Source organism: Somniosus microcephalus, chromosome 29, assembly GCF_052327205.1.
Source record: "Somniosus microcephalus isolate GS21.2 chromosome 29, FLI_Smic_1.0, whole genome shotgun sequence".
Lineage (NCBI taxonomy): Eukaryota > Metazoa > Chordata > Chondrichthyes > Squaliformes > Somniosidae > Somniosus > Somniosus microcephalus.
Window position 1 is genome coordinate 25,425,373 of NC_141015.1, and position 25,204 is coordinate 25,450,576.

The window sequence follows — 25,204 nt, forward strand, 5'->3', positions numbered from 1 at the left end:
ATATAAATAAATGTGGTTCCTCCCTTTTGTAGAGTGTGCACGTTGATCCCATTTGATGTTGGCAGCAAAAACAAACAACACAGTTTGTGCCAAACTTGTTAACATAGATTGCTAGGAAATTGTAGATGCAGCAACGTATCATCCCTTGTGTGTGTGATTGTTCGGTCCTGTGCTTTTTGTGTATGTAATGGATGGTATATGGTGACTGGAAATGTGTTTGCCCACCTTCTGTGTAGAGTCGGCACTGAAATTGGGTGAGATAAATGTGTCGGGTGTCGCTTGCAGTGCCTTATTTGGGATTGTGGCTCCCAGTGTAGGGTACGCACCCACTTTTCCCACTCTTATTTCTGAGCCGGGAACCTTTGCAAATTGAGAAGCCAAGGCCCTCCCCTCCATGGGAAGATTGTTAACTTCCATCCAATGTATTCCCGTTTATTGTGACTCAGGTTCGGAGCTCTGTGGAGTGGGCTGTGTGGTGCTGAGCACTGATAGTCCAGCTCACAGCCCCATTGTGATATTAACTGCCCACGAGGGGTGGGAGAAGGTCCGGGGGGGGGGGTGGGTGGAGGGTTCAAAATTAAAAAACGGGGAACTCAAACCCCAATCTGCCGCGTATGCGCCTGCTCCAAGGTGGGACACTTCACTAACACATTTAAATTTAACAATTTCTGGCTGGGTTTCCCAGGGCTCGGGAATCTCAGCAGTGAAAGGGGAGGCGGGAACTGTCGGCCTAAGAAGGTAAGTGCCTTTTACAGCACTCCTTGTGGGCCAGGAGGCGCAGGAGTGCTTTCCCCGGCCCTGCAAGGAAGCCTTCAGGCTCCCCTCTGCCAATTACGGGCTCTCGCTTTCTCTCTCTCCCCTGTCTCGATCGATGACCTCCCCCCACTCCCCGGCCCTGATCTCTGGATCCCTCCCTCTTGATTGTTGCTCTCTTCCCACCAACCAGGCCCCGATTTCTCGCTCCCTCCCTCCCGGTTGCCGGGGACCGCCCCCAAGGATCCCCTGCTGCAACCTCCTGCCGCTGGTTTTCCCGCCCGGCCTGTCAATTTAGACAGCTGCTGGGCGGGAAACAGAAGAAAAAACTTATAATGAGGCGCCGCCGTTAAATTCGGCGGGAGCTTCGGGTCCCCGGCCTTGCTGCGTTTTCCCCGCGATACCACGCTCTCCGACACCCTCCCTGTAAATATCGGGGCCACTGTCTTTGTTCAGCTGCATAGACCGGGTATTAAAACATCACTGTTAACAATGCTAATCAAGCAAGGCTTGCTTCAGTCCTCTTTGGATTTTTGAATACATTTATAAACAAGAGCAGTTCTTCTGCAGTTGTGTTTTTCTTTAACTTGCCCAGGCCTACTCAAAATTTTAAACCCTTGAAGTTCACTTCAAATGCTGCAGGGATCAGCAGAGCCATCTACTTTCGGACTTGGCAAAAACTGTGCTGCTGCTGTCTCAACAGGAGAGCCCTGATATTTCCTTCATTTGTGGACTGGAATTCTCATTAGCCGCTGTCAAAAATGATAACGTAAGCATGAAAATAACTCCAGAGTTTACTGACTTTAACTGTGACACAATTCACTGGCACGAATGTTGATCTGTGTACATTGTAATGTGCAAACTAAAATTTAAAGAATGGGACTGACTGCTACAGTGAGTGACAGGACAATCCTTTCCGGCACTTGGCAATCTAATCGATGAAATTTTCCTCTCTCTTTCTGCCTATTTCCCCATCTGCCCTCTCAGGTAAACGTAAAAGATCCCACGGCACTATTTTGAAGAAGAGCAGGGGGAGTTCTCCCCAATGTCCTGGCCAATAGTTATCCTTCAACCAACACCACGAAAAACAGATTATCTGGTCATTTAACCCATTGCTGTTTGTGGGACCTTGCTGTGCACAAAATGGCTGCCGCGTTTCCCACATTGCAACAGTGACTTCACTTCAAAAGTACCTCATTGGCTGTAAAGCGCTTTGGGATGTCCTGAGATCGCGAAAGGCGCTATATAAATGCAAGTGTTTCTTTTTTTCTATTGGTTATCACGAATTAAACTAGCTCTGCCTCTCTCAATCCAGCTTTTAATAAATATAATTACTCGGGAACAAGAATTAAGTCCTGAAGGATCCAGTTTCAAAGATGTTTTTGCTCAGATTCAGGACAAGTTGTGGATCATGTAATGCAATTTTTGTCTGGTTGGCCCAAATCACCGATTTAATAAATAAAACTTGTGCAAGTATGTTCCCACAACTGCAGGAATGTGAAAGAAATCCAAAGAGGATTTGAAATACCACTCAATGATATTAACGTCACATTTAGTCCATTGAGACCCGCAATGGGATTTCTGAACTGTAAACCAGTAATTAAACCAGCTTTCATTTCACATTTTGTTCCCTCCGTTCTTTTTGGATCTGTGCAGTTTTCTAAAGGTGCCTTTACACTCCAGCTGCTAGTCTATCTACAGTTCAGGTTCCAGCCAGGCAGATCACTGTGTACATTGCTTGGCTCTTGCTTGGCTGGAAATGTAATGGTCCACTTGAGGAGAGAGCTCCTGTACATACCTGGACATACCATGCACGGTCCTATGCTCCCACAAGATAGAAATTTAAATGTTGAGATGGAGTTAAGATGCGGATCAGCCGTGATCGAATTGAATTGCGGAACAGGTTCGAGGGACTGAATGGCCTACTCCTGTTCCAATGTTCTTATGAGATAGTAGTAGGAGAAAAACCTGTAATTGGAGGTAGAATGGGGGAAAAATTCGGTATCGCCCCATTTGGGGCGCCATTATTGGCGGTGCGCAAAGTTTAGCGCCTGGCGCTAATTATCACCCCCGACAGAAAACTTGGCTTTTATCGCCCCTGGAGGTGATTGGAGCGCTAAATCAGGCGCTTCACACCTGTCTTAAGGCGCAAAGGCCGAGGAGCGAGGCGCTAACTCAGAGCGCTGGCGAAGCAAGGAAGAGCAAATCAAAATGAACCTGCAAAGTGCTGCTCAGTACTCAAAACTCCTTCACACAGCGTTGAATCTCTCCAGAAGTCTCTCTCTCTCAGAATGCATGGTGCAAAAGTGTCACCGACAAAAAATGGCAGGAAGCGGTCGCCTTTAGATAGCGCTCCCCTAGTCCCTTTCTGACAGCATAACGGTCCCCTCAACCTGTCGTTGCTAGCGACAGGCGGTAAGGCAGGGGGCGCCACTCAATATCCGGTCTGGGGCGCTACCGGGGCGTTGCGCACTCGACTGCCGTCATAATCTGCTGACGCAGGAGACCGTGGCAGGAGTGTTTAGCGCCACCGCAAAATGTCTAGTTAATTTCGCGAGCGGCGCAAACATCACCGCGCCCGGCCTCTAGTTGCTTTGCGCCCCAATTGGCGCCCTCTTAAGGCGCTAACGGGAGGCGCAAACAACTGAATTTCCCCCCCAATATGTTTAAACAGTGCCTAGGAGGTCCACTTCATATGGTATCAAGCTTAAGCAGGGTGAAACTGCACCCTCCAGAGTCAGGATGGGCCTTGACTCCAGATTGTGTAGTGTAGTGTCTGCGTGAGACAGAAATCATTTTGTACCAACTAAACCTGCAGCGTAACTATACCCTAATTCTACTTGGCAATGTTCCTCCTCAACTATCTCGAGAAAGACATTTTCTGAAATGTTGTATAAAGAAACGGAGCTGTATATGTGATCGCTGAAAGACTTTTTCAGATTTCAAGAGTGTTAGGTCAACTTTATTGTGGAAAAAGTGGACTTCATTATTGATGAGATGCAGAAGGAACCTGTCTTTAGAAATAGAAATACCAAATCACTTTTGGGAGCCAGGGGTACAACTTGGGCTTTGACCTGTCAGGTAGTGAATTCTGTTTGTATCACCCACACCACCCCCTCAAAGAAAGTTGACAGTAAAAAAAAAAGTAGTTTAACATAAAAGTAGGATAAGACTGTGCTAAATAAATCAACTACAGCAAGAGACGAGGAGTGAGGAGGAACTTGCTAGCAATATGGACACTCACTTAAATTCCAGGGCACTAATTGTATAAAACATATAAGATTCTGAGCGGGATTGACAGGGTAGATGCTGAGAGGTTGTTTCCCCTGGCTGGGGAGCCTAGAACCAGAGTGATAGTCTCAGGATAAGGGGTCAGCCATTTAGGACTGAGATGAGGAGGAATTTCTTCACTCAGTAGGTTGTGAATCTTTGGAATTCTCTGCCCCAAAGGGCTGTGGATGCTAAGTCGTTGAGTATATTCAAGGCTGAGATAGATAGATTTTTGGACTCTAGGAGAATCAAAGGGATATGGAGATCGGGTGGGAAAGTGGAGTTGAGGTCGAAGATCAGCCCTGATCTTATTGAATGGCGGAGCAGGCTCGAGGGGCCGTATGGCCGACTCCTGCTCCTATTTCTTATGTTCTTATGACACAATGTTCCAACTGGACACCAGGTCTTCTAGAATTTAGAAGGTTAAGCAGTGATCTGATCGAAGTTTTCAAGATATTAAGGGGAACAGATAGAGAGAAACTATTTCCGCTGGTTGGGGAGCCTAGGACTAGGGGGCATAGTCTAAAAATTAGAGCCAGACCATTCAGGAGTGAAATTAGGAAACACTTCTACACACAAAGGGTGGTAGAAGTTTGGAACTCTCTTCCGCAAACGGCAATTGATGCTGGATCAATTGTTAATTTTAAATCGGAGATTGATAGATTTTTGTTAACCAAAGGTATTGAGGGATATGGGGCAAAGGCGGGTATATGGAGTTAGGTGACAGATCGGCCATGATCTCATTGAATGGCGGAACAGGCTCGAGGGGCTGAATGGCCTCCTCCTGTTACTATGTTCTTATGTTACATTAGACTCTTTTTTGTTGTGGGGATTTGTAGCTTTTGATTGTGTTCCATTTGTCATGCTACAGAATTTGACAAGTAGTTGTGCTTTTACAATTTTCTCTCCTTTGTTTTGCAGTTAGAATTGTGTAATTGACCTGTGACACAGTTTATTGCCCATTGGCTTCAAGCATCCAATAGCAAATAGCAAAATACTGCAGATGTTGGAAATCCGAAATTGGGGAGACCAAACGCAGATTGGGTGACCGCTCAGTCCGTAAGGGTGACCCCGAGCTTCCGGTCGCCTGTCATTTTAATTCACCGCTCCATTCCCACTCGGACCTCACCGTCCTTGGCCTCTTGTATTGTTCCACGGAAGCTCAACGTAAACTCGAGGAACAGCACCTCATCTTCCGATTAGGCAGTCTGCAGCCTTCCGGACTCAATATCGAGTTCAACAATTTCAGATCATAAGCTCGGCCCCCATTTCATTTTCTCTTGTAATTGTTCCACTCCTTTCCCCCCCCCCCACCTTTCCTTTTGTTTCTCTCTCACACCTGGCAGCTATCTTTTGCCCTGCCAGTACACTTTACACCTAATCCCAGCCTATTACCATCTCGTCCAGCTTCTAATCTCTTTTACTTCTTTTGTTTCTTTTATTCTTTTGTCTGATCGCAGCCCTGCCTTCGATCTAGTTTCTTTCCTTTCCAGTTTTGAAGAAGGGTCCAACCCGAAACGTCAACTCAAATTTCTCTCCACGGATGTTGCCTGACCTGCTGAGTTTTTCCAGCATTTTCTGTTGTTATATCCAATAGCAAATGTTTGTCAAAGTCCAATTCACAGTTAATGCTTGTCTGCGTCTAAAGGGGCAGCATAGCCCAGATCTTCCATTAGCCAGAGTGCATCCAACAGGCAGAGCAGGAGAAACCAGGCACCACCTCAGCCCAGGGATACTGGACTGTAGTGGAATAAACAGCAGTAAGGAGATGAGCGGAAGTACTTGAATGAAATTTCAGTTTCAATTACTCCTCCATCAAGTTTCTCTGTACATCAGTTGGGCCTTTACTTCCTTCTGTAGAATGGCGAGGCTCGCATGTGCATTGATGCGGTTTGTGATAAATCAATCTGGGGTACAATTCATACAGGAAACTTTGGATTTACCGGCACCTAAATAACCGGAAATCTCGGTTAACCGGCAAAATTCAGGAGTAGGTTCAGGTAAGTTTTACTTCATATTGTACTTGCCTTCCTCGATCTGTTGCTGTGCAAGGGCGTGGCTGCAGCTGTTGCTAAGCTACAGAGACGCTTGGAACTTGTGGCCATTGTTCTGCACTTGTTGCTAAGCAACAGGGTTTGTTGCTTTATACGGAGCTCTCAGCTCTCCGTATCTTTTACTATAGCGTTCGGTTATCCGGAATTTTTGATGAACCGGCACCATGTTGGTCCCGTCAGTGCTGGATAAAAAAAAGTTTCCTGTAATATGAAATCCCAGGTAGAGGAGTTGATGAAAAGCAGTAGTGACTGAACTTGGAGCATCTCAACAGTAACTTGTGGCTTTACATACCTTTTCTTAGGCAACTAAGGAAGAATGGCCTAGAAATTCAGTGGCGTTTGCGCCCACTTAGCGCCTGAGGAGGTGTTTTGCGCCGGAAGTGTTGTTGCGCCTGAAATTCAGTTCTGGGCGAAATTCGGCGTTAGCCGGTAGCGCTGCGCCGGCACCGATGACGTCATCGGTGTGCACAGCGCCCCGGTTCCAACGCGATGCCGGCCCGACGCCCAAATTCAGTTGCGGCCGCCTCTCCCGTAGCGGCCGCAAAGAGCGTTTGTAAAACGGGGCCTTGCAGCTCCGAGAGGCCGGGGCGTAAAGGTGGAGGTGCGGCCGGCCGCTTTCCCGGCGGCCGGCCGCTTTCCCGGCGGCCGCCTGGCCGCACCTTCCTCCCCGGACTCCCACACCACCCCCCCCGCGACATTGGTCTCTGACCCCCGCGAGCCCGGCACTTCTCCGTGGTGCCGGGCTCATTTGCCGGGGGAATCCAGCGGCGATCTCACGGCTGCAGGCAGCTCCTCCTTAAGAGAAGGAGGAGGCCTGCAGTACCCCAGCCTGCCGCACCGCATCGGGTGGCGCTGCGGCAGCTGGACGCCTGAAATTGACTTTCAGCGCCCCAAGCGGAGGCGGCCAAACCCTGCAATAGCGCCCGCCTCCGTCTTGGGGCGCTGCAACTGAATTTCAGGTGGGCGCTACGGGAATCCGGGCGCAGCGCAAACTTTCGGGCGCTAAACACCAGGCGCGGCGATAGGGAATTTCTAGGCCAATGACTTACATTTCTATAGCACCTTTCACAACCTCAGGACATCCCAAAGTGCTTTACAGCCAATGAAGTACTTTTTGAAGTGTAGTCACTATTGTAATGTAGAAAACACGGCAGCTAATTTGCTCACAGCAAGGTCAGCAAGACCAAATAATCAGTTTTTTAGTTACGTTGGTTGAAGGATAAATATTGGCCAGGACACCAGGGAAAACTCCCCTGCTCTTCTTCAAAATAGTGCCATGGTATCTTTATTATCCACCTGAGAGTACAGGCAGGACCTCAGCTTAACGTCTCCTCTGAAAGACGGCACCTCTGGCAGTGCAGCACTCCCTCACTACTGGACTGAAGTGTTAGCCTGGATTATGTGCTCAAGTCTCTGGAGTGGGACTTGGACCCACAACCTTTTGTGCAATCAAGGGATATGGGGATCGGGTGGAAAGTGGAGTTGAAATCGAAGATCAGCCATGATCTTATTGAATGGCGGAGCAGGCTCGAGGGGCCGTATGGCCGACTCCAGCTCCTAATTCTTATGTTCTTATGTTCTTTTGACTCAGGCAAGCGTGCTACCACTGAGCCAAGGCACAACAAAAGCCATGCAAAGCATTACCCTTCCAGACAACAGTGCCTTCTCCACATTCTCTTCACATCGTCCATCTAGACGGAGGACACTCTCCCTTGGCCCTTGATTGGGCAGGGCTGCCTTGAGGATGAGTCCATTGAGTGTATTAGGGATGGGTTTCTTGAGCAGTATGTAACTGAACCGACCAGGGGGCAAGCAACCTTAGATCTGGTCCTGTGTAACGAGACAGGATTAATTAAAAATGTCCTAGTAAAGGATCCCCTTGGAATGAGTGACCATAACATGGTTGAATTCCATATTCAATTAGAGGGTGAGAAGGTTAGATCTCAAACAAGCGTGCTAAGCTTGAATAAAGGAGACTATGAAGGTATGAGAGTGGAATTGAGTAGAGTGGATTGGGAAAATAGATTAAAGGGTAAGACGATACATGATCAGTGGTGTACATTTAAGGAGTTATTTTACAACTTCCAAAAAAAATATATTCCACTGAGAAGAAAAGGGTGTAAAAGAAAAGACAGCCATCCATGGCTAAGTAAAGAAATTAAGGATAGTATTCGACTAAAAACAAGGGCATATAAGGTAGCCAAATCTAGTGGGAGGATAGAGGATTGGGAAAACTTTAAAAGACAGCAAAAAATAACAAAAAGATTGATTAAGAAAGGGAAGATAGACTATGAAAGTAAATTAGCAAAAAATATAAAAACAGATAGTAAGAGATTTTATAGTTATATAAAAAGAAAAAGGGTGGCTAAAGTAAATGTTGGTCCCTTAGAGGATGAGACCGGGAAATTAATGGTGGGAAATATGGAGATGGCAAAAACACTGAATGAATATTTTGTATCAGTCTTTACAGTAGAGGACACTAAGAATATCCCAACACTGGACAAACAGGGGGCTATAGGGGGGGGGGAGCTAAACACGATCAAAATCACTAAGAAAGTGGTACTCGGTAAAATAATGGGACTCAAGGCGGATAAATCACCTGGACCTGATGGCTTACATCCTAGGGTCTTGAGGGAAGTGGCGGTAGGGATTGTGGATGCATTGGTAATAATTTTCCAAAACTCCCTGGACTCAGCAAAGGTCCCGGCAGACTGGAAAACTGCTAATGTAACACCCTTATTTAAAAAGGGCAGTAGACAGAAGGCTGGAAACTATAGACCGGTTAGCCTAACATCTGTGGTAGGTAAAATTTTGGAGTCCATTATTAAGGAGACAGTAACAGGACATTTGGATAATCATAATTTAATAGGACAAAGTCAGCATGGTTTTATGAAGGGGAAGTCATGTTTGACAAATTTGCTGGAGTTCTTTGAGGAAGTAACATATAGGGTGGATAAAGGGGAACCAGTGGACGTAGTGTATTTAGACTTCCAAAAGGCATTTGACAAGGTGCCACACAAAAGATTATTGCTTAAGATAAAAAATCACGGGATTGGGGGTAATATTCTGGCATGGATAGAGGATTGGCTATCTAACAGAAGGCAGAGAGTTGGGATAAATGGTTCATTCTCAGACTGGCAATCAGTAACTAGTGGTGTTCCGCAGGGGTCAGTGCTGGGTCCCCAACTCTTTACAATCTATATTAACAATTTGGAGGAGGGGACCGAGTGTAACGTATCAAAGTTTGCAGATGATACTAAGATGGGAGGGAAAGTAGTGAGTGAGGAGGACGTAAAAAACCTGCAAGGGGACATAGACAGGCTGGATGGAATACAATACTGGAAAGTGTGAGGTTATGCACTTTGGCAGGAAAAATCGTAGAGCAAGTTATTATCTTAATGGCAAGAAACTGGAAAGTACTGAAGTACAAAGGGATCTGGGGGTCCTGGTGCACAAAACTCCAAAGGTTAGTATGCAGGTGCAGCAAGTGATTAAGAAGGCCAATGGAATGTTGGCTTTCATTGCTAGGGGGATAGAATATAAAAATAGGGAGGTATTGCTTCAGTTGTACAAGGTATTGGTGAGACCGCACCTGGAATACTGCATACAGTTTTGGTGTCCATACTTAAGAAAAGACATACTTGCTCTCGAGTCAGTACAAAGAAGGTTCACTCGGTTAATCCCGGGGATGAGGGGATGGACATATGAGGAGAGGTTGAGTAGATTGGGACTCTACTCATTGGAGTTCAGAAGAATGAGAGGCAATCTTATTGAAACATATAAGATTGTGAAGGGGTCGGATCGGGTGGATGCGGGGAGGATGTTCCCGATGATGGGTGAAACTAGAACTAGGGGCATAGTCTTAGAATAAGGGGCTGCTCTTTCAAAACTGAGATGAGGAGGAACTACTTCACTCAGAGGGTGGTAGGTCCATGGAATATGCTGCCCCAAAAAGCTGTAGAAGCTACATCATTACATAAATTTAAAACAGAAATAGACAGTTTCCTAGAAGTAAAGGGAATTAAGGGTTACGGGGAGCGGGCAGGAATTTGGACATGAGTCTAGGTTTGGATCGGACATGGCCCTGTGGGTAGCGGAGCGGGCCCAGGGGCCGTGTAGCCTGATCCTGCTCCTATTTCGTGTGTCTAATTCTGTTAGATTCAGGAGATGGTTCTGTGATAGTAGATTGGTGGTTAGGATCAGATCAGCCATGATCTTATTGAATGGCGGAGCAGGCTCGAGGGGCCGATTGGCCTACTCCTGCTCCTATTTCTTATGTTCTTATGTTCTTCTTGACACAATTGCAGCGAATGGCATTGTTTATTTTAAATGGGTTACCACCTGTGTTAAAATAGCGAACAAAGGATTTCTAAATGAGTTAAGCGCTTAATATGGCACAGGCTGCAGTCATTTCCTCTGGGCCTGTCTCACTCTGCTGCCGTAACCTTGGCGGAAGGTTGGCAGCGAAGGGGGTTTCCGCTCAAACTTCCTCCCAAATTACGGAGGCGAAGTGGGAGAGGCCTCGAGGAAATTCCTGGCGAGTTGTATTTCGCTCCACTTAGGTCTGTAAGTAACAGGGAAGCACGGAAAAGCTGCCAGCAACTGCATACACCAAAGGAGTATTAATATAATTATTCACTTTTGAAAATGTACAGTTTGTTGGGATTTTTTAAAAGTCCTTGTGGGGAGTGCTATTAAAGGAGATAATACAAACCCAGTTTTTATTTGTCGGATTTGTAACCCCGTATGATGGCGACACCTTGAGTGTTTTCTTCCTGAGAAAGAAACACTTCTGCAAATACAGGAAACTCTCGATTTACCGGCACCTAAATAACCGGAAATCTCGGTTAACCGGCAAAATTCAGGAGTAGGTTCAGGTAAGTTTTACTTCATATTGTACTTGCCTTCCTCGATCTGTTGCTGTGCAAGGGTGTGGCTGCAGCTGTTGCTAGGCTACAGAGACGCTTGGAACTTGTGGCCATTGTTCTGCACCTGTTGCTAAGCAACAGGGTTTGTTGCTTTATACGGAGCTCTCAGCTCTCCGTATCTTTTAACTATAGCTCTCGGTTATCCGGAATTTTTGATGAACCGGCACCACGTCGGTCCCGTCAGTGCCGGATAAAAAAGAGTTTCCTGTAAGTTGGTCACAGTATATCTATGGAGAACTTAAACCCTTCCAGCCCCAGCCCCACTGGTGATCTATTATCTTGGGAGCTGATGGATAGTGTATGTTGCAGATGTCCTATTTTTGCAGCAGAGAATTTTTCCCAGCATCTGTATTCTGCATAGTAGCTGGATAACCTACTGGGCTTCCTGAGTTAGAGTTTCAATTACTGCTGAATCAGGTCAGTTTTGGGCCACTGGCCAGTGCCTTCTAGGAATGAAGAGACTGCCAATTCCTTTCACGTAGGATGCTCCCAGCCAACAGACAGAGGAAATGTTCACCCCATCGGTCTGGGTTGAGTTTAAATGCAGGTCGCAGAAGCGAAGATGTTATCATTTTTAATTCTCTCAATTCTATTAATTTGAATGGAAGCAGGATAAAGCAGCCTGCTTGATTGGCACCCCATCCACCACCTTAAACATTCACTCCCTCCACCACCGGCGCACCGTGGCTGCAGTGTGTACCATCTACAAGATGCACTGCAGTAACTCACCAAGGCTTCTTCGGCAGCACCTCCCAAACCCGCGACCTCTTCCACCTAGAAGGACAAGGGCAGCAGGTGCATTGGAACACCACCACCTCCAAGTTCCCCTCCAAGTCACGCACCATCCTGACTTAGAAGTATATCGCTGATCCTTCATCGTCGCTGGGTCAAAATCCTGGAACTCCCTCCCTAACAGCACTGTGGGAGTACTTTCACCACACGGACTGCAGCGGTTCAAGAAGGCGGCTCACCACCACCTTCTCAAGGGCAATTAGGGATGGGCAATAAATGCTGGCCTTGCCAGTGACGCTCGCATCCCATAAACGAATTTAAAAAAATGAAAATTGGGCGGTTTCTATAACAGGCGGCTGATCCACAACACCTGTTATACGCCCGGGCGGTGGGTTGAAAATATACCTCAACTGTGTGGCTTTTTCTAATAGAACCGGAGAGTTGAAGTGAGCCTCACTCAGTCAGTGAATCCTCAATAAACTTTGTTTTGGAAAAATAAAAATTACTTCTTGAGATTCAGTGAGAGCATGGCGGACATTGCCCAGTCCTACTCTCCCTCCCATCCAGAGCATGATTCATCACCACATGATTAGGGACTCTAGAGACTGCAATTGAGAGCTTTCATGACTCTCAGCCGTTCCATTAATGTTTATCCTGATTTAGATAGAACCTTGCTAATTAGATGCAGACGTCTTAACTGACGTGAGCTGTGCACACAATGTCCTGAATTTCAACGCAGAGCACATTTAACCGAAATGAAAGGATCGCTGAGCAACCTGTTTACCCCAGTAAGTTATTTTCTGTTGGTAGCAGTGATAGCAAATTGTTTAAGAGAGGTATATAATATATATTATATGCTAAACATTATTTAGTCTTTAGATATCCGGAATTTCCTCTGACTACATAAAAATATGTACACCACAAATGACATTTTTTCTATAGAGTAGACATAATGGCCCAGAAATTCGGGTCGGGGGCTTCCCGCGGGTGCAAGCCTCCGACCTGCACTTACCTAGCGCGCTGGCCGTTGTGCTGTGGGCCCCCGTGGAATTCCGCTCCGGGGCCTCCTCCAACTGCCGGCGCGCAGTGCTTGCGCATCCCAGGGGCGCAGTTAGTTCGATGCGTCCCCTGGGATCACGTGGGCCATGGGGAGCCAATCGGAGCATGGAATGCTCCATTCATAAGATTGACAGGAAGACCTGTCAAAAGTTATAAATACTACGGCCCCAAAACAGCTCTAAATCTTCAAATAATTTTTTTTTTAAATCACATTTTTTAAATAAACTATAAATTACATGAAATAACTATTTTAAACAATAATTTAAATTTTTGAATAAATAATTTTATTTTCTAATGGGGCTAAAAATAAACTTACCTTGCTTTAAAGTATTTTAAAATAATAAACCTGCGGAAAAAATGTTTTAATTTTAATTAATTCACCACTTACCTTGTAAAAAGCAGGCCTTACGCCTGCTTTTTACATGTCTAACTTCTGGAGACTTACCCTCCCAGGAAAACCTGTAAAAAAAATGAAGTTTGATGCGCACGCGCAGTCTCTCCTGCGCACGCGTTCGACCTCTGAACCTCTTCGTTCAGGGGAACAGAAGTACCGGTTTCCCGCGCATGCGCACTTCCATTGGGCTTACGGGTGAGTACCCCGTGCGTACTCACCCGTGGAGACCCGAAGTTCTGGGCCAATATTATAAGAACATAAGAACATAAGAAATAGGAGCAGGAGTAGGCCATCGGCTCTTCGAGCCTGCTCCACCATTCAATAAGATCATGGCTGATCTTCTACCTCAACTCCACTTTCCTGCACTGTCTCCATATCCCTTGATTCCCTTAATATTCAAAAATCTATCGATCTCTGTCTTGAATATACTCAACGACTGAGTCTCCACAGCCCTCTGCGGTAGAGAATGCCAAAGATTCACCACCCCCTGAGTGAGTGAAGAAATTTCCCCTCATCTCAGTCCTAAATGGTCGACCCCTTATTCTGAGACTGTGACCCCTGGTTCTAGACTCCCCAGCCAGGGGAAACATCCTCCCTGCACCTACCCTGTCAAGCCCTGTAAGAATTTTGTATGTTTCGATGAGACCACCTCCCATTCTTCTAAACTCCAGAGAATATAGGAATCTAGAGTCTACTCAATCTCAATATTTTAATCCCTGCACTGTACTTATGGTATCACACTGACTGTGACTGTGTGGCATCACAGCATCTTTTACAGGATGCGACACAGCAGTGTATATAGTGTACATGCAGAGAATGGTTGAGACAAGGCTTTAATACCATTCATACTGAAAACACATGGAGCCGTTTTCATAATGTGCATTGGCTTAAAATTTATACGGATTCCAAACAAATTGGTATTGCCCTAATTAAGGTTGGATTTAATACATATTTCCTGACTTATTACTGCCATGCATGTGGTTGCTCATTAGTTTCAGACTCCTGCATTGCGCATCTCTATGTAACAGTACAAAACCAATTTGGAACAGCCTTTATGTTAACAACGCACCCCAACTACATCCTGTGTTTGTTATTGATACCTGTGAAGGAGACAGAATTGAAGCGTTTCCGAGAAGTCCCATGGTCCGTTTAGGATTCTAAGCTTAACTCTTTTTTGTACTGAATGGCTTGGGCTCTATTTTTTTTAACCTTACAAATCCCGCCTAAGTAATTGTTTGTTGATTTCTAAAGGCGAATGGTTCAAAGGTTTTCAAACTAGAAAGATCATTAAAGGGCCATTTTGTATTTTCTCTCATTCTGTTGGGTCTCCTTCTCCCAGCCAAGTGGTTAGGTGAGTAACCTGCCCAAGGCCTCTTTGAACGTCACTGCACAACCAGCTATTCTGGAGTAGCCTGGGATGGCTTGGCCTCCAATTTTACCTCCCCCCGCCCCCCACCCCGCCCCCACCCTTCCGCAGAAGTATCTGGCTTTCTCTTGGTATCTCCCTACAGCATATTATGAAATTGGGAATCCACCGTGTGGGGAATGGTAGACAACAGTATCAGTGCATTGTGGAACAGTGCCATGCTAATTATCACTTTGGTTTTACTCTACTTTAGTCTTGGACTAAACTCCAAAATATCCCTTATAGGATCTCCCCTTTGCTAACAAATTGGCGTTTGGTATTTTTGCAGTACAGAAGGCAACGACTAACGTAAAATATTTTGAATGACCACCCACTGGATTTCTGGGAGTGTTTGGACCAAAGATGTGACCAATGCCAGTGGAGAAGGGAGAGTGGGAAGCCTGGCCTGTCAAGCACATGGCTGCAATCCTGCTTCACGGAGAGTAAGCTCCAGCAACATTGGAGCACAGATAATGCATCCTTAGCTGTGGTAGTCTCATCCAATGGTTGAGGTTGGTGTGGGGGGGGTGGTGGGGGGGGGGGGGGCGGGTGCTAGGCAGGGTTGGGAATGCTAGCGTTGAAAGTCTTATTTGTGCCAATTCACTCGTCCTGTGAATGCTGAGATAACCACGCTTCCCACCATTATCTTGCTTTCTCGCGCTAATCAGTAAGAGAAGAGGGCACAACACTGAATCTGAACTCTTGTGAGATCCACAAACATTTATGGAAACACATTGAACAATGCGTAGGCTCAAAATAATCCCTGGACCAAAAACTGTGAGTATGATGCTTGAGCACCTCAACGCAATATATGTTCATGCTTATAGGGCAATCTGTAGACCAAGGGTAACCATACTATGGCCCAGGGATCATTCTGAGTCTACCCATTGTTCAGTGTGTTTCCATAAATGTTTGTGGATCTCACAAGAGTTCAGATTCAGTGCTGCGTCCTCTTCTCTTACTGCTTAGTGCGAGAAAGCAAGATAATGATGGCGGGGAGCGTGGTTATCTCAGCATCCACAGGACGAGTGAATGGGCATTAATAAAACTTTCAACCCTGGCGTTCCCAACCCACCACCCCCTCCCCCCGCCCCCCCCGCTTCCCCCGCAACCAACCCCAATGAGCCTTCTCTTGGCAACTGTCCAGCTGGCACATTGAAATTGAAACTTACCTTTTTGACAATTTTCTCTGGTCATTACACGTTAACAACATGATTAGATGATGCCGAGCTTGAGTTTTAAAAGCCTGTAGATTGCAGGAGCGAGGGACGACTCCAGGAAGAAAGCAGTCCCACAGTTTAAACAAAAGCAAAATACTGCAGATGCTGGAAATCTGAAATAAAAACAGAAAATGCTGGAAATACTCAGCAGGTCAGGCAGCATCTGTGGAGAGAGAAACAGAGTTAACGTTTCAGGTCAATGACCCTGTGGTAAACCACTGTTTGTATTCCACTGTGTACATGCCTGGACATGCCTCGGCTGACTCCTCCCACAAGTCCTAGTATAAAGGTGACTGCTCCCCAGCCCCCTTTGTATTCTGGACCGGTCGACCACTCGAGGCAGACCTTCATTCTTTTGTTAATAAAAGCCTTTAGTTACTCTCTTAACTCTCAGTCTTTTATGAGTAATTGATAGCGCATCAGACCCTTCGTCAGAACTGGAAAAAGTTGGAGATGGAACAGGTTTTTAAGCAATTGCAGGGGCAGGGAAAGGGGGGAGGGGAGGAAAGAACATAAGGGAAGGTCTGTGATAGGGTGGAAGGCAGGAGAGATTAAGAGACATTAAGAGATGGTGCAAGGCCAAAGGAGATGGTAATGGGACAAGTTAAGAAAAAAAAGATGGCTCTAGATGAAGTGTAAATGGCTCTGGCAGAATGAAAGACAGCTGCCATGTGGGAGAGAGAAAAATATATATGTATAATAAATAAAATAAATAGAAAAAAATAAGAAATGGGGCACAGTTTATGGTCTGAAATTGTTGAACTCGATGTTGAGTCCAGAAGGCTGTAAAGTGCCTAATCGAAAGATGAGGTGCTGTTCCTCGAGTTTACGTTGAGCTTCATTGGAACAATGCAAGAGGCCGAAGACGGTGAGGTCTGAGTGGGAGTGAAGCGGAGAACTAAAGTGACAGGCGACCGGAAGCTCGGGGTCACCCTTATGGACTGAACGGAGGTGTTCCGCAAAGCGGTCGCCCAATCTGCGTTTGGTCTCCCCAATGTAGAGGAGACCGCATCGTGAGCAGCGAATACAGTGTACTAGATTGCAAGAAGTACAAGTAAATCGCTGTTTCACCTGGAAGTGGTGTTTAGGGCCCTGGACAGTGGGAAGGGTGGAAGTAAAAGTGCATGTGTTGCATCTCCTGCGCTTGCATGGGCTGGTGCCGGGCGAAGGGGAAGGGGTGTTGAGGGTGATAGAGGAGTGGACTAGGGTGTTGCGGAGGGAGCAGTTCCTTCGGAATGCTGAAAGGGGAGGTGAGTGGAAGATGTGTTTGGTGGTGGGATCACGCTGGAGGTGGCGGAAATGGCGGAGGATGATCTGTTGAATGTGGAGGCTGGTGGGGTGAAAGGTGAGGACAAGGGGAACCCTATCGTGGTTCTGGGAGGGAGGGGAAGGGGTGAGAGCGGAAGTGCGGGAAATAGTTTCGAGCTTGACAAGACTGAGTTGGAAGAGGAGACAGTGCAATGTCTGTCAACACAGAGAGGACAGAGGGAGGAGAAAGAACATGTTGGACCGTCTATTTGGGCCTTAAGAGCAACAAAACATTACTGACTATCTTATACTATCAATAAAAGAGAGAGACAAAAATGATTGTGACAGAGAGAGAGGTTGGAGGCTAAGGTGAGAGAAAGATCATCTATAGCTGTGGTTCTCAAACTTTTTTGATTGAAGGACCCCTTTTCAAATTGATTAGTAATCACGGACCCCCCATCTAAATTATAATACTATATAATACTTATAATATGAAAGTGCTGCACGTAAAGTGTGATTTAATAATGCTTTTAAGAAAACAGGTATTTTACTTACAGATATCAATGAGATGGGTGTGCCTGCTTCTCACACTAATTCTGGGCACTCCGCAGCAACAGATGGCCACCATTAGCCACTTAGTGCTGGACAATTTTTAAAGCGGTCAGCAGGCTGGCCAAGGTGAGGGAGTGCACGAGCGCCCGTGTACAAGCTGGGATGCTGCTGGAAGCACGACTCACCGCCACACTGTCCCCCGCTGGCATGTTCTGCAACAGCTGCACCGCGGGATTGCACGTGTTTGCGTGAACACGTTCAGGCACGTGTTTGAAGGGCCCCCCCCCCCGCAGGCGCTCTGATCACGTGTCGGGAGGATGGCGCAGGGTCGCGGCGCCGGGCAGAGGAATCGGCTCGACCGGCAGTGAGCGCTCGTTGCAAAGTGAGTGCGAGCTGCGGGCCTCCGTGAGAAGGCGGGCCCAGCCTTTGAGAATGATGCACAAGAACTGAATCGGTGTCTTAGCAAAGTAACATTGTGGTACACGGATTATTTTTGTAAATGAACTAGAAGGTTTCAGTTGAAACACTTTTGTGGTTTGGTATTATTAGAATGGTCCACCTCCTGGCAGTTCACAGCCATTCAAGATTGGGGCTATCAAAACCTAAAATTGGCAACTACAAGGCCAAATCGAGTTGTGGTGTTGTAATCAGATGGTCAGAGCTTATCTTTCATTTGAACTCCCCTTGTTGAGGTATTTGGCCAGGCCCCTACTATCAACAACAACAACTTGTATTTATATAGCGCCTTTAATGTAGTAAAACGTCCCAAGGCGCTTCACAGGAGTATTATAAGACAAAAAATTTGACACCGATCCACATAAGGATAAATTAGGGCAGGTGGCCAAAAGCTTGGTCAAAGAGGTAGGTTTTAAGGAGCGTCTTAAAGGAGGAAAGAGAGGTAGTGAGGTGGAGAGGTTTAGAGAGGGAATTCCAGAGCTTAGGGTCGAGGCAGCAGAAGGCACGACCACCAATGGTTGAGCGATTATAATCAGGGATGCTCAAGAGGACAGAATTAGAGGAGCGCAGATATCTCGGGGGGGGGTTGTGGGGCTGAAGGAGATTACAGAGATAGGAAGGGGCTATCACTGTGATAGCCAGGACCTCCTTCGGGAGAGACAGGGGTAGAAGGATTTCAGAACAATCCAATTGAAGGAGAGCGTGTTTGCGGGGCGCCCTATTTGACAGGAAGGGAAGAAAATTGACCTGGGCCAGCAGTATCCCATAGAAGGGACATCTGTCGGTGCAGGCTCGATGGGCCAAAATGGCCTCTATCTGCACTGTGGGGTTTCTGTGATATCTGTGTAAGTCCTTTCATGAAGTAATGTTAATGATAGTCGTGAAACTCACCATGGGCTGATTCAGAAAACCAGGTGGTGGAGGAGGGGGGGGGGGGCGGGGGCAGCAGTGGAGAAGGTGAGCAGACAGATAAAAGAAACCGAAAAAAAAGAGGAAAAATGTAAGGTGTTTGGGATGAAAATAACACCCCAAACAAATGGAAACCTGAAATCATGTGTTGACCTGAATAAATGTATTAATTCTCCATTGCCATTTTACTATTGTTTAGGCTTCAGTGATGGACCTGGTGAATGAGGATAAGAAGAAGGGCCTCCAGACACCAATCTGGGACAAATACGTGGGGTTATTGTTACATGCTGGCTCTATGGTAAGTATAGCAGCTCACCTGTCATAGAAACATAGAAACACAGAAAAATAGGAGCAGGAGTAGGCCATTGGGCCCTTCGAGCCTACTCCGCCATTCAATACGATCATAAGAACATAAGAAATAGGAGCAGGAGTAGGCCATACGGCCCCTCGGGCCTGCTCCGCCATTCAATAGGATCATGGCTGATCTGAATCTCGACTCACGTCCACTTCCCTGCCCTCTCCCCGTAACCCCTAATTCCCTTATCTGCTAGGAAAATGTCTATCTCCATTTTAAATTTATTTAATGTTGCAGCTTCCACAGCTCTCTGGGGTAGCAAATTCCATAGATTTACTACCCTCTGAGTGAAGAAGTTTCTCCTCATCTCAGTTTTGAAAGGGCAGCCCCTTATTCTAAGATTATGCCCCCTAGTTCTAGTCTCACCCATCAGTGGAAACATCCTCACCCCATCCACCTGATCAAGCCCCCTCACAATCTTATATGTTTCGATAAGATCGCCTCTCATTCTTCTGAATTCCAATGAGTAGAGTCCCAACCTACTCAACCTTTCCTCATACGTCAACCCCCTCATCTCTGGAGTCAACCGAGTGAACCTTCTCTGAACCGCCTCGAGAGCAAGTATATCTTTTCTTAAATATGGAAACCAAAACTGCATGCAGTATTCCAGGTGTGGCCTCACCAATACCCTGTATAACTGCAGCAAGACTTCCCTGTTTTTATACTCCATCCCCCTCGCAATAAAAGCCAAGATTCCATTGGCCTTCCTGATCACCTGCTGCACCTGCATACTAACTTTTTGTGTTTCATGCACCAGGACCCCCAGATCCCTTTGTACTGTAGCACTTTGCAGTTTCTCTCCATTTAGATAATAACTTGCTCTTTGATTTTTTCTGCCAAAGTGCATAACCTCACACTTTCCAACATTATATTGCATCTGCCAAATCTCTGCCCACTCACTTAGCCTGTCTATGTCCTTTTGCAGGTTTTTTATGTCCTCCTCACTCACTGCTTTCCCTCCCATCATTGTATCGTCGGCAAACTTGGATATGTTGCACTCGGTCCCTTCCTCCAAATCGTTAATATAGATTGTAAAGAGTTGGGGTCCCAGCACTGACCCCTGCGGAACACCACTAGTTACTGATTGCCAGCCCGAGAACGAACCATTTATCCCAACTCTTTGTTTTCTGTTAGATAGCCAATCTTCCACCCATGCCAGTATATTACCCCCAATCCCGTGATTTTTTATCTTGATCAGTAATCTTTTGTGTGGAACCTTGTCAAATGCCTTTTGGAAGTCCAAATACACTACATCCACTGGTTCCCCTTTATCCACCCTGTATGTTACATCCTCAAAGAATTTGAGCAAATTTGTCAAACATGACTTCCCCTTCGTAAAACCATGCTGACTCTGTCCTATTAAATTATGTTTATCCAAATGCTCTGTCACTGTTTCCTTAATAATGGACTCCAACATTTTGCCAACCACAGATGTTAGGCTAACTGGTCTATCGTTTCCAGCTTTTTGTCTACTTCCCTTCTTAAATAAGGGTGTTACATTAGCAGTTTTCCAATCTGCCGGGACCTTTCCTGAGTTCAGGGAGTTCTGGAAAATGATCACCAATGCATCCACAATCCCTACCGCCACTTCTCTCAAGACCCTAGGATGTAGGCCATCAGGTCCGGGGGATTTATCCGCCTTAAGTCCCATTATTTTACTGAGTACCATCTCCTTAGTGATTTTAATCGTGTTTAGCTCCTCCCCCCCCCCATTGCCCCCTGTTTGTCCAGTGTTGGGATATTTTTAGTGTCCTCTACTGTAAAGACTGATACAAAGTATTTGTTCAGCATCTTTGCCATCTCCATGTTCCCCACCGCTAGTTTCCCGGTCCCATCCTCTAAGGGACCAACGTTCACTTTAGCCACCCCTTTTCTTTTTATATAGCTGTAGAAACTCTTGTTATCTGTTTTTATATTTTTTGCTAGTTTACTTTCATAATCTATCTTCCCTTTCTTAATTAATCTTTTAGTTATTGTTTGCTGGCTTTTAAATGCTTCCCAATCTTCTATCCTCCCACTAGATTTGGCTACTTTATATGCCCTTGTTTTCAGTCGAATACTATCCTTTATTACTTTACTAAGCCACGGATGGCTGTCTTTTCTTTTACTCCCCTTTTTCCTCAGTGGAATATATTTATCTTGAAAGATGTGAAATAGCTCCTTGAATGTAGACCACTGCTCTTGTACCGCCTTACACTTTTATCTGTTTTCCCAGTCCACTTTAGTCAATTCTACTCTCATACCTTCATAGTTTCCTTTATTTAAGCTTAGTATGCTGGTTTGAGATCCAACTCTCTCACCCTCAAAATGAATTTGGAATTCAACCATATTATGGTCACTCATTCCAAGGGGATCCTTTAATAGGACATTTTTTATTAATCCTGTCTCATTACATAGGACCAGATCTAAGATTGCCTGCCCCCTGGTTGGTTCAGTTACATACTGCTCAAGGAACCCGTCCCTAATACACTCTATGAACTCTTCCTCAATGCTGCCATGCCCAATTTGATTAGTCCAGTCAATATGAAAGTTAAAATCCCCCATGATTATAGCTGTTCCCTTATTACAAGCCCCAACTATTTCCTGATTTATGCTCCGACCAACAGAGTTGCAACTGTTAGGAGGCCTATAGACTACGCCCACTAGTGACTTTTTCCCCTTATTATTCCTTATCTCCACCCAAACTGTTTCACTATCCTGATCCTTTGACCCAGTATCATTTCTGACTATTGCAGTGATTCCATCCTTGATTAACATAGCAACCCCACCTCCCTTTACTTCCTGTCTGTCCTTCCTAATTGTCAAATACCCTTGTATGTTTAGTTCCCAGTCATGATTATCTTGCAGCCATATTTCCGTAATGGCCACCAGATCATACCCATGTGTAGTTATTTGTACTGTCAACTCGTCAATGTTGTTACGAATGCTGCGTGCATTCAGATAAAGAACTTACAAATATGTTTTCTGACAATTTATTCCTGCTTTTACCCCTTTTACTACTTTACCTTTATCATTATACATTCTGTCCCTTCCTGACACGCTCTGGTTTTTAATTCCCTCACTGCTACCTTGCTCTATTGCCTTCTCCGCTGTCATTTTTATTTTTCGCTCTCTTAAAACCTCCCCCCCACTAATTAGTTTAAAGTGCTCTCTACAGCCCTAGTTATTCGATTCGCCAGGATTCTAGTCCCAGCACTGGCCAAGTGAAGTCCGTCCCAACGGAACAGCTCTCTCCTGTCCCAGTACTGATGCCAGTGTCCCAGGAAGCAAAACCCATTTCTCCCACACCAGTCTTTGAGCCATGCATTTAACTCTCTAATTTTATTTACCCTAGCCAAATTTGCACATGGCTGATCCTCTATCTCAATACCATATTCCCGCTCTCTCCCCAAACCCCTTGATGCCTTTGGTGTCTAGAAACCTATCTATCTCCTTCTTAAATATACTCAGTGACTTGGCCTCCACAGCCTTCTGTGGTAGAGAATTCCACAGGTTCACCACCCTCTGAGTGAAGAAATTTCTCCTCATCTCAGTCCTAAATGTCCTACCCCGTATCCTGAGACTGTGACCACTCGTTCTAGACCCCCCAGCCAGGGGAGACATTCTCCCTGCATCCAGTCTGTCTAGCCCTGTCAGAATTTTATACGTTTCAATGAGATCCCCTCTCATTCTTCTAAACTCTAATGAGTACAGGCGTAGTCGACCCAGTCTCTCCTCATACGACACCAGGTGTCCCTATCAGCAGATCCAAGGCACTCCTCTACCCTTTCCTCCTCTGTTGCCAACACATTCGCAGTGTTTTCTTGTTAACTTCTGTTACTAGACAAAGAAGGATCCAGGGTGGCATTTACATCTGGCGGTGCCAATGTTATGAGTATAATGCTGTCATTAGTAACTGAAAATGTAATGTAAGACAAGCATGTATGAAATACGAGGAACCTATTCATTATACTAATAGGAACAATATATTGAAGGACCATTTGTGTCTAACTTAGGCTAATCACAGAATAGACACAAAATGTTCCCTATAACTCAAAAATGACAAGACTGATATTTATCAAGCTTGTGAGACATACTCATTCTGTAATTAAGGGAATATATTAAAAGAGAAAATGAATTAGACCTAGTTTTAGCATATGAATTAGGTTGATTTTAAAACTAGATTGATCCACTTAGAAAAATTCAATTTAGAATAAAAAACAGAAGTACCTGTTGGGCAGCTCAAGTCCCAGAGATTGTTAGAAGAGTACATTTTCCAATGGTTTATTCCTGGCACAGAGCCTCGCTTGGGACCATGGATTGAGGAATCAAGTGCAGAAGGCAGCATAAAATTGATCTTATATTCTAATAACTGAGATAGGGTGGGATAGGGTGGGATATGTGTTGGTGTAGGGGTTACGGGGATCGGGTGGGATATGTGTCGGTGCAGGCTCGATGGGCCGAAATGGCCTCTATCTGCACTGTGGGGTTTCTGTGATTCTGTGATTCTGTGATAAGATGATGCATTCCAATCCAAAAGATAAGGCCTTTCACTCCATGCCTTCACCATGGCCCTTTCCTCTTGAGAAAGATGGCTTCATAACCGCTCAATTTCACAGTGATGTGTTCTCCATTTGGATTCTGTTCTTTTGTTGTTGAACTATTTGCAGTAGGGGCTCTTTGAGGTCGGAGGTTAATTTGGGTCAGAGGAAGCTTCACCCTACACCTGACTCGGGGTGCTTGATGTTGTGACTTGAAATGTTCATCTGCCCCAATATTTCTTTACCAGCACCAGCCCGACCCTCCGCCCGGCTGATGAACTTGCACCATTGACTAGCTTTACTGATGGTTGGGCACAGCGGGCATTCTTTTTGCAGTACCGCTATTGTATGTGTGCGTGTGGTTGTGAATGCTTGATACAGTATGAGGGAACTGGAAACACCACTGTGGGTACGGAATGTATCTGAGCCATTGTGAGTCTTACAGCTTTGTCTCAACTGTAAAGACCAAACAAAGGCTTGAGGACGGCTGGTGTGGAAAATGGACACGTTACAGGAATCTCTTTGGTATCCGGCACCGACGGGACCGGCGTGTTGCCGGTTGATCAAAAATCCCGGATGACGGAGAGGGTTATCTACCGAGGCTATTTTTAACAAAGAAAAATAAATAAATCAAGAAATGTGCAGTATACAGTAATTGGGTACTCACCTACAGAATGTTGTGTTAAATGGATGGTGGAAGATGCTTGATTAAGTACAGTACTGCCAGTTGAGGGTAATGCAATGCAATGACTACCAGCAGCGTGGGAGACACTCAGTACCCCTGTAAAATGGCGGATCAGAAGAGACTACCGGCAGCGCGGGAGAGTCAGACTCCTGTTACAGGGGTATTGAGGTGTTCCAACTTCCGACAGCGCCAAGAAGCCAAGTAGTGGCAGTTTGGAGAACTACCCCCACTGACTAACTCGGCCACATTGCTGGTTATTGAGGTGTTGTTTTTGGAGTGAGAATTTTGCCGGTTAATAGAGAATTCCGGATATTTAGGTACTGTTTAAACGAGAGTTTCCTGTATACTGGTGGAGCAAGTTATGCTGTTCTACGGTTGGAGGTTAAGACACATTGTAGGGTCAAGTAGAGGGTGTTTGCCCTTGGATCTATGCCCTGCACAGTATAACTGAGTTGCTGGTTGATTGGATATCAAGGTAATAAAAGAATTATATGCTTGATGAAGACAAAGACAATTTCCTCTCCAAAGTAAGATTGAAACCCACCCCCTGCTTGTTTTTAACTTTCCTTCTCTTTTGACCATCTCACACTCCATTCCATCCTCTGCTGGCAGCAGTTGTGGGGCTTGAGTGTCCCACAGGAGCTTTCTGGTACTGAAAGTTAAA

General features: G+C 45.7%; 1 protein-coding gene across 3 annotated transcripts in view; it reads left to right on the forward strand.

Moving 5' to 3' along the window:
• Nucleotides 1–25,204, forward strand: part of fuom (fucose mutarotase) — a 141,337-nt gene that overhangs the window by 36,277 nt on the left and 79,856 nt on the right. For all 3 annotated transcript variants that reach the window (XM_085970419.1, XM_085970417.1, XM_085970418.1), the window contains one exon: nucleotides 19,180–19,278. In XM_085970419.1, coding sequence (XP_085826545.1) covers nucleotides 19,180–19,278 — 99 coding nt within the window. The remainder of the gene's footprint in view (nucleotides 1–19,179; nucleotides 19,279–25,204) is intronic.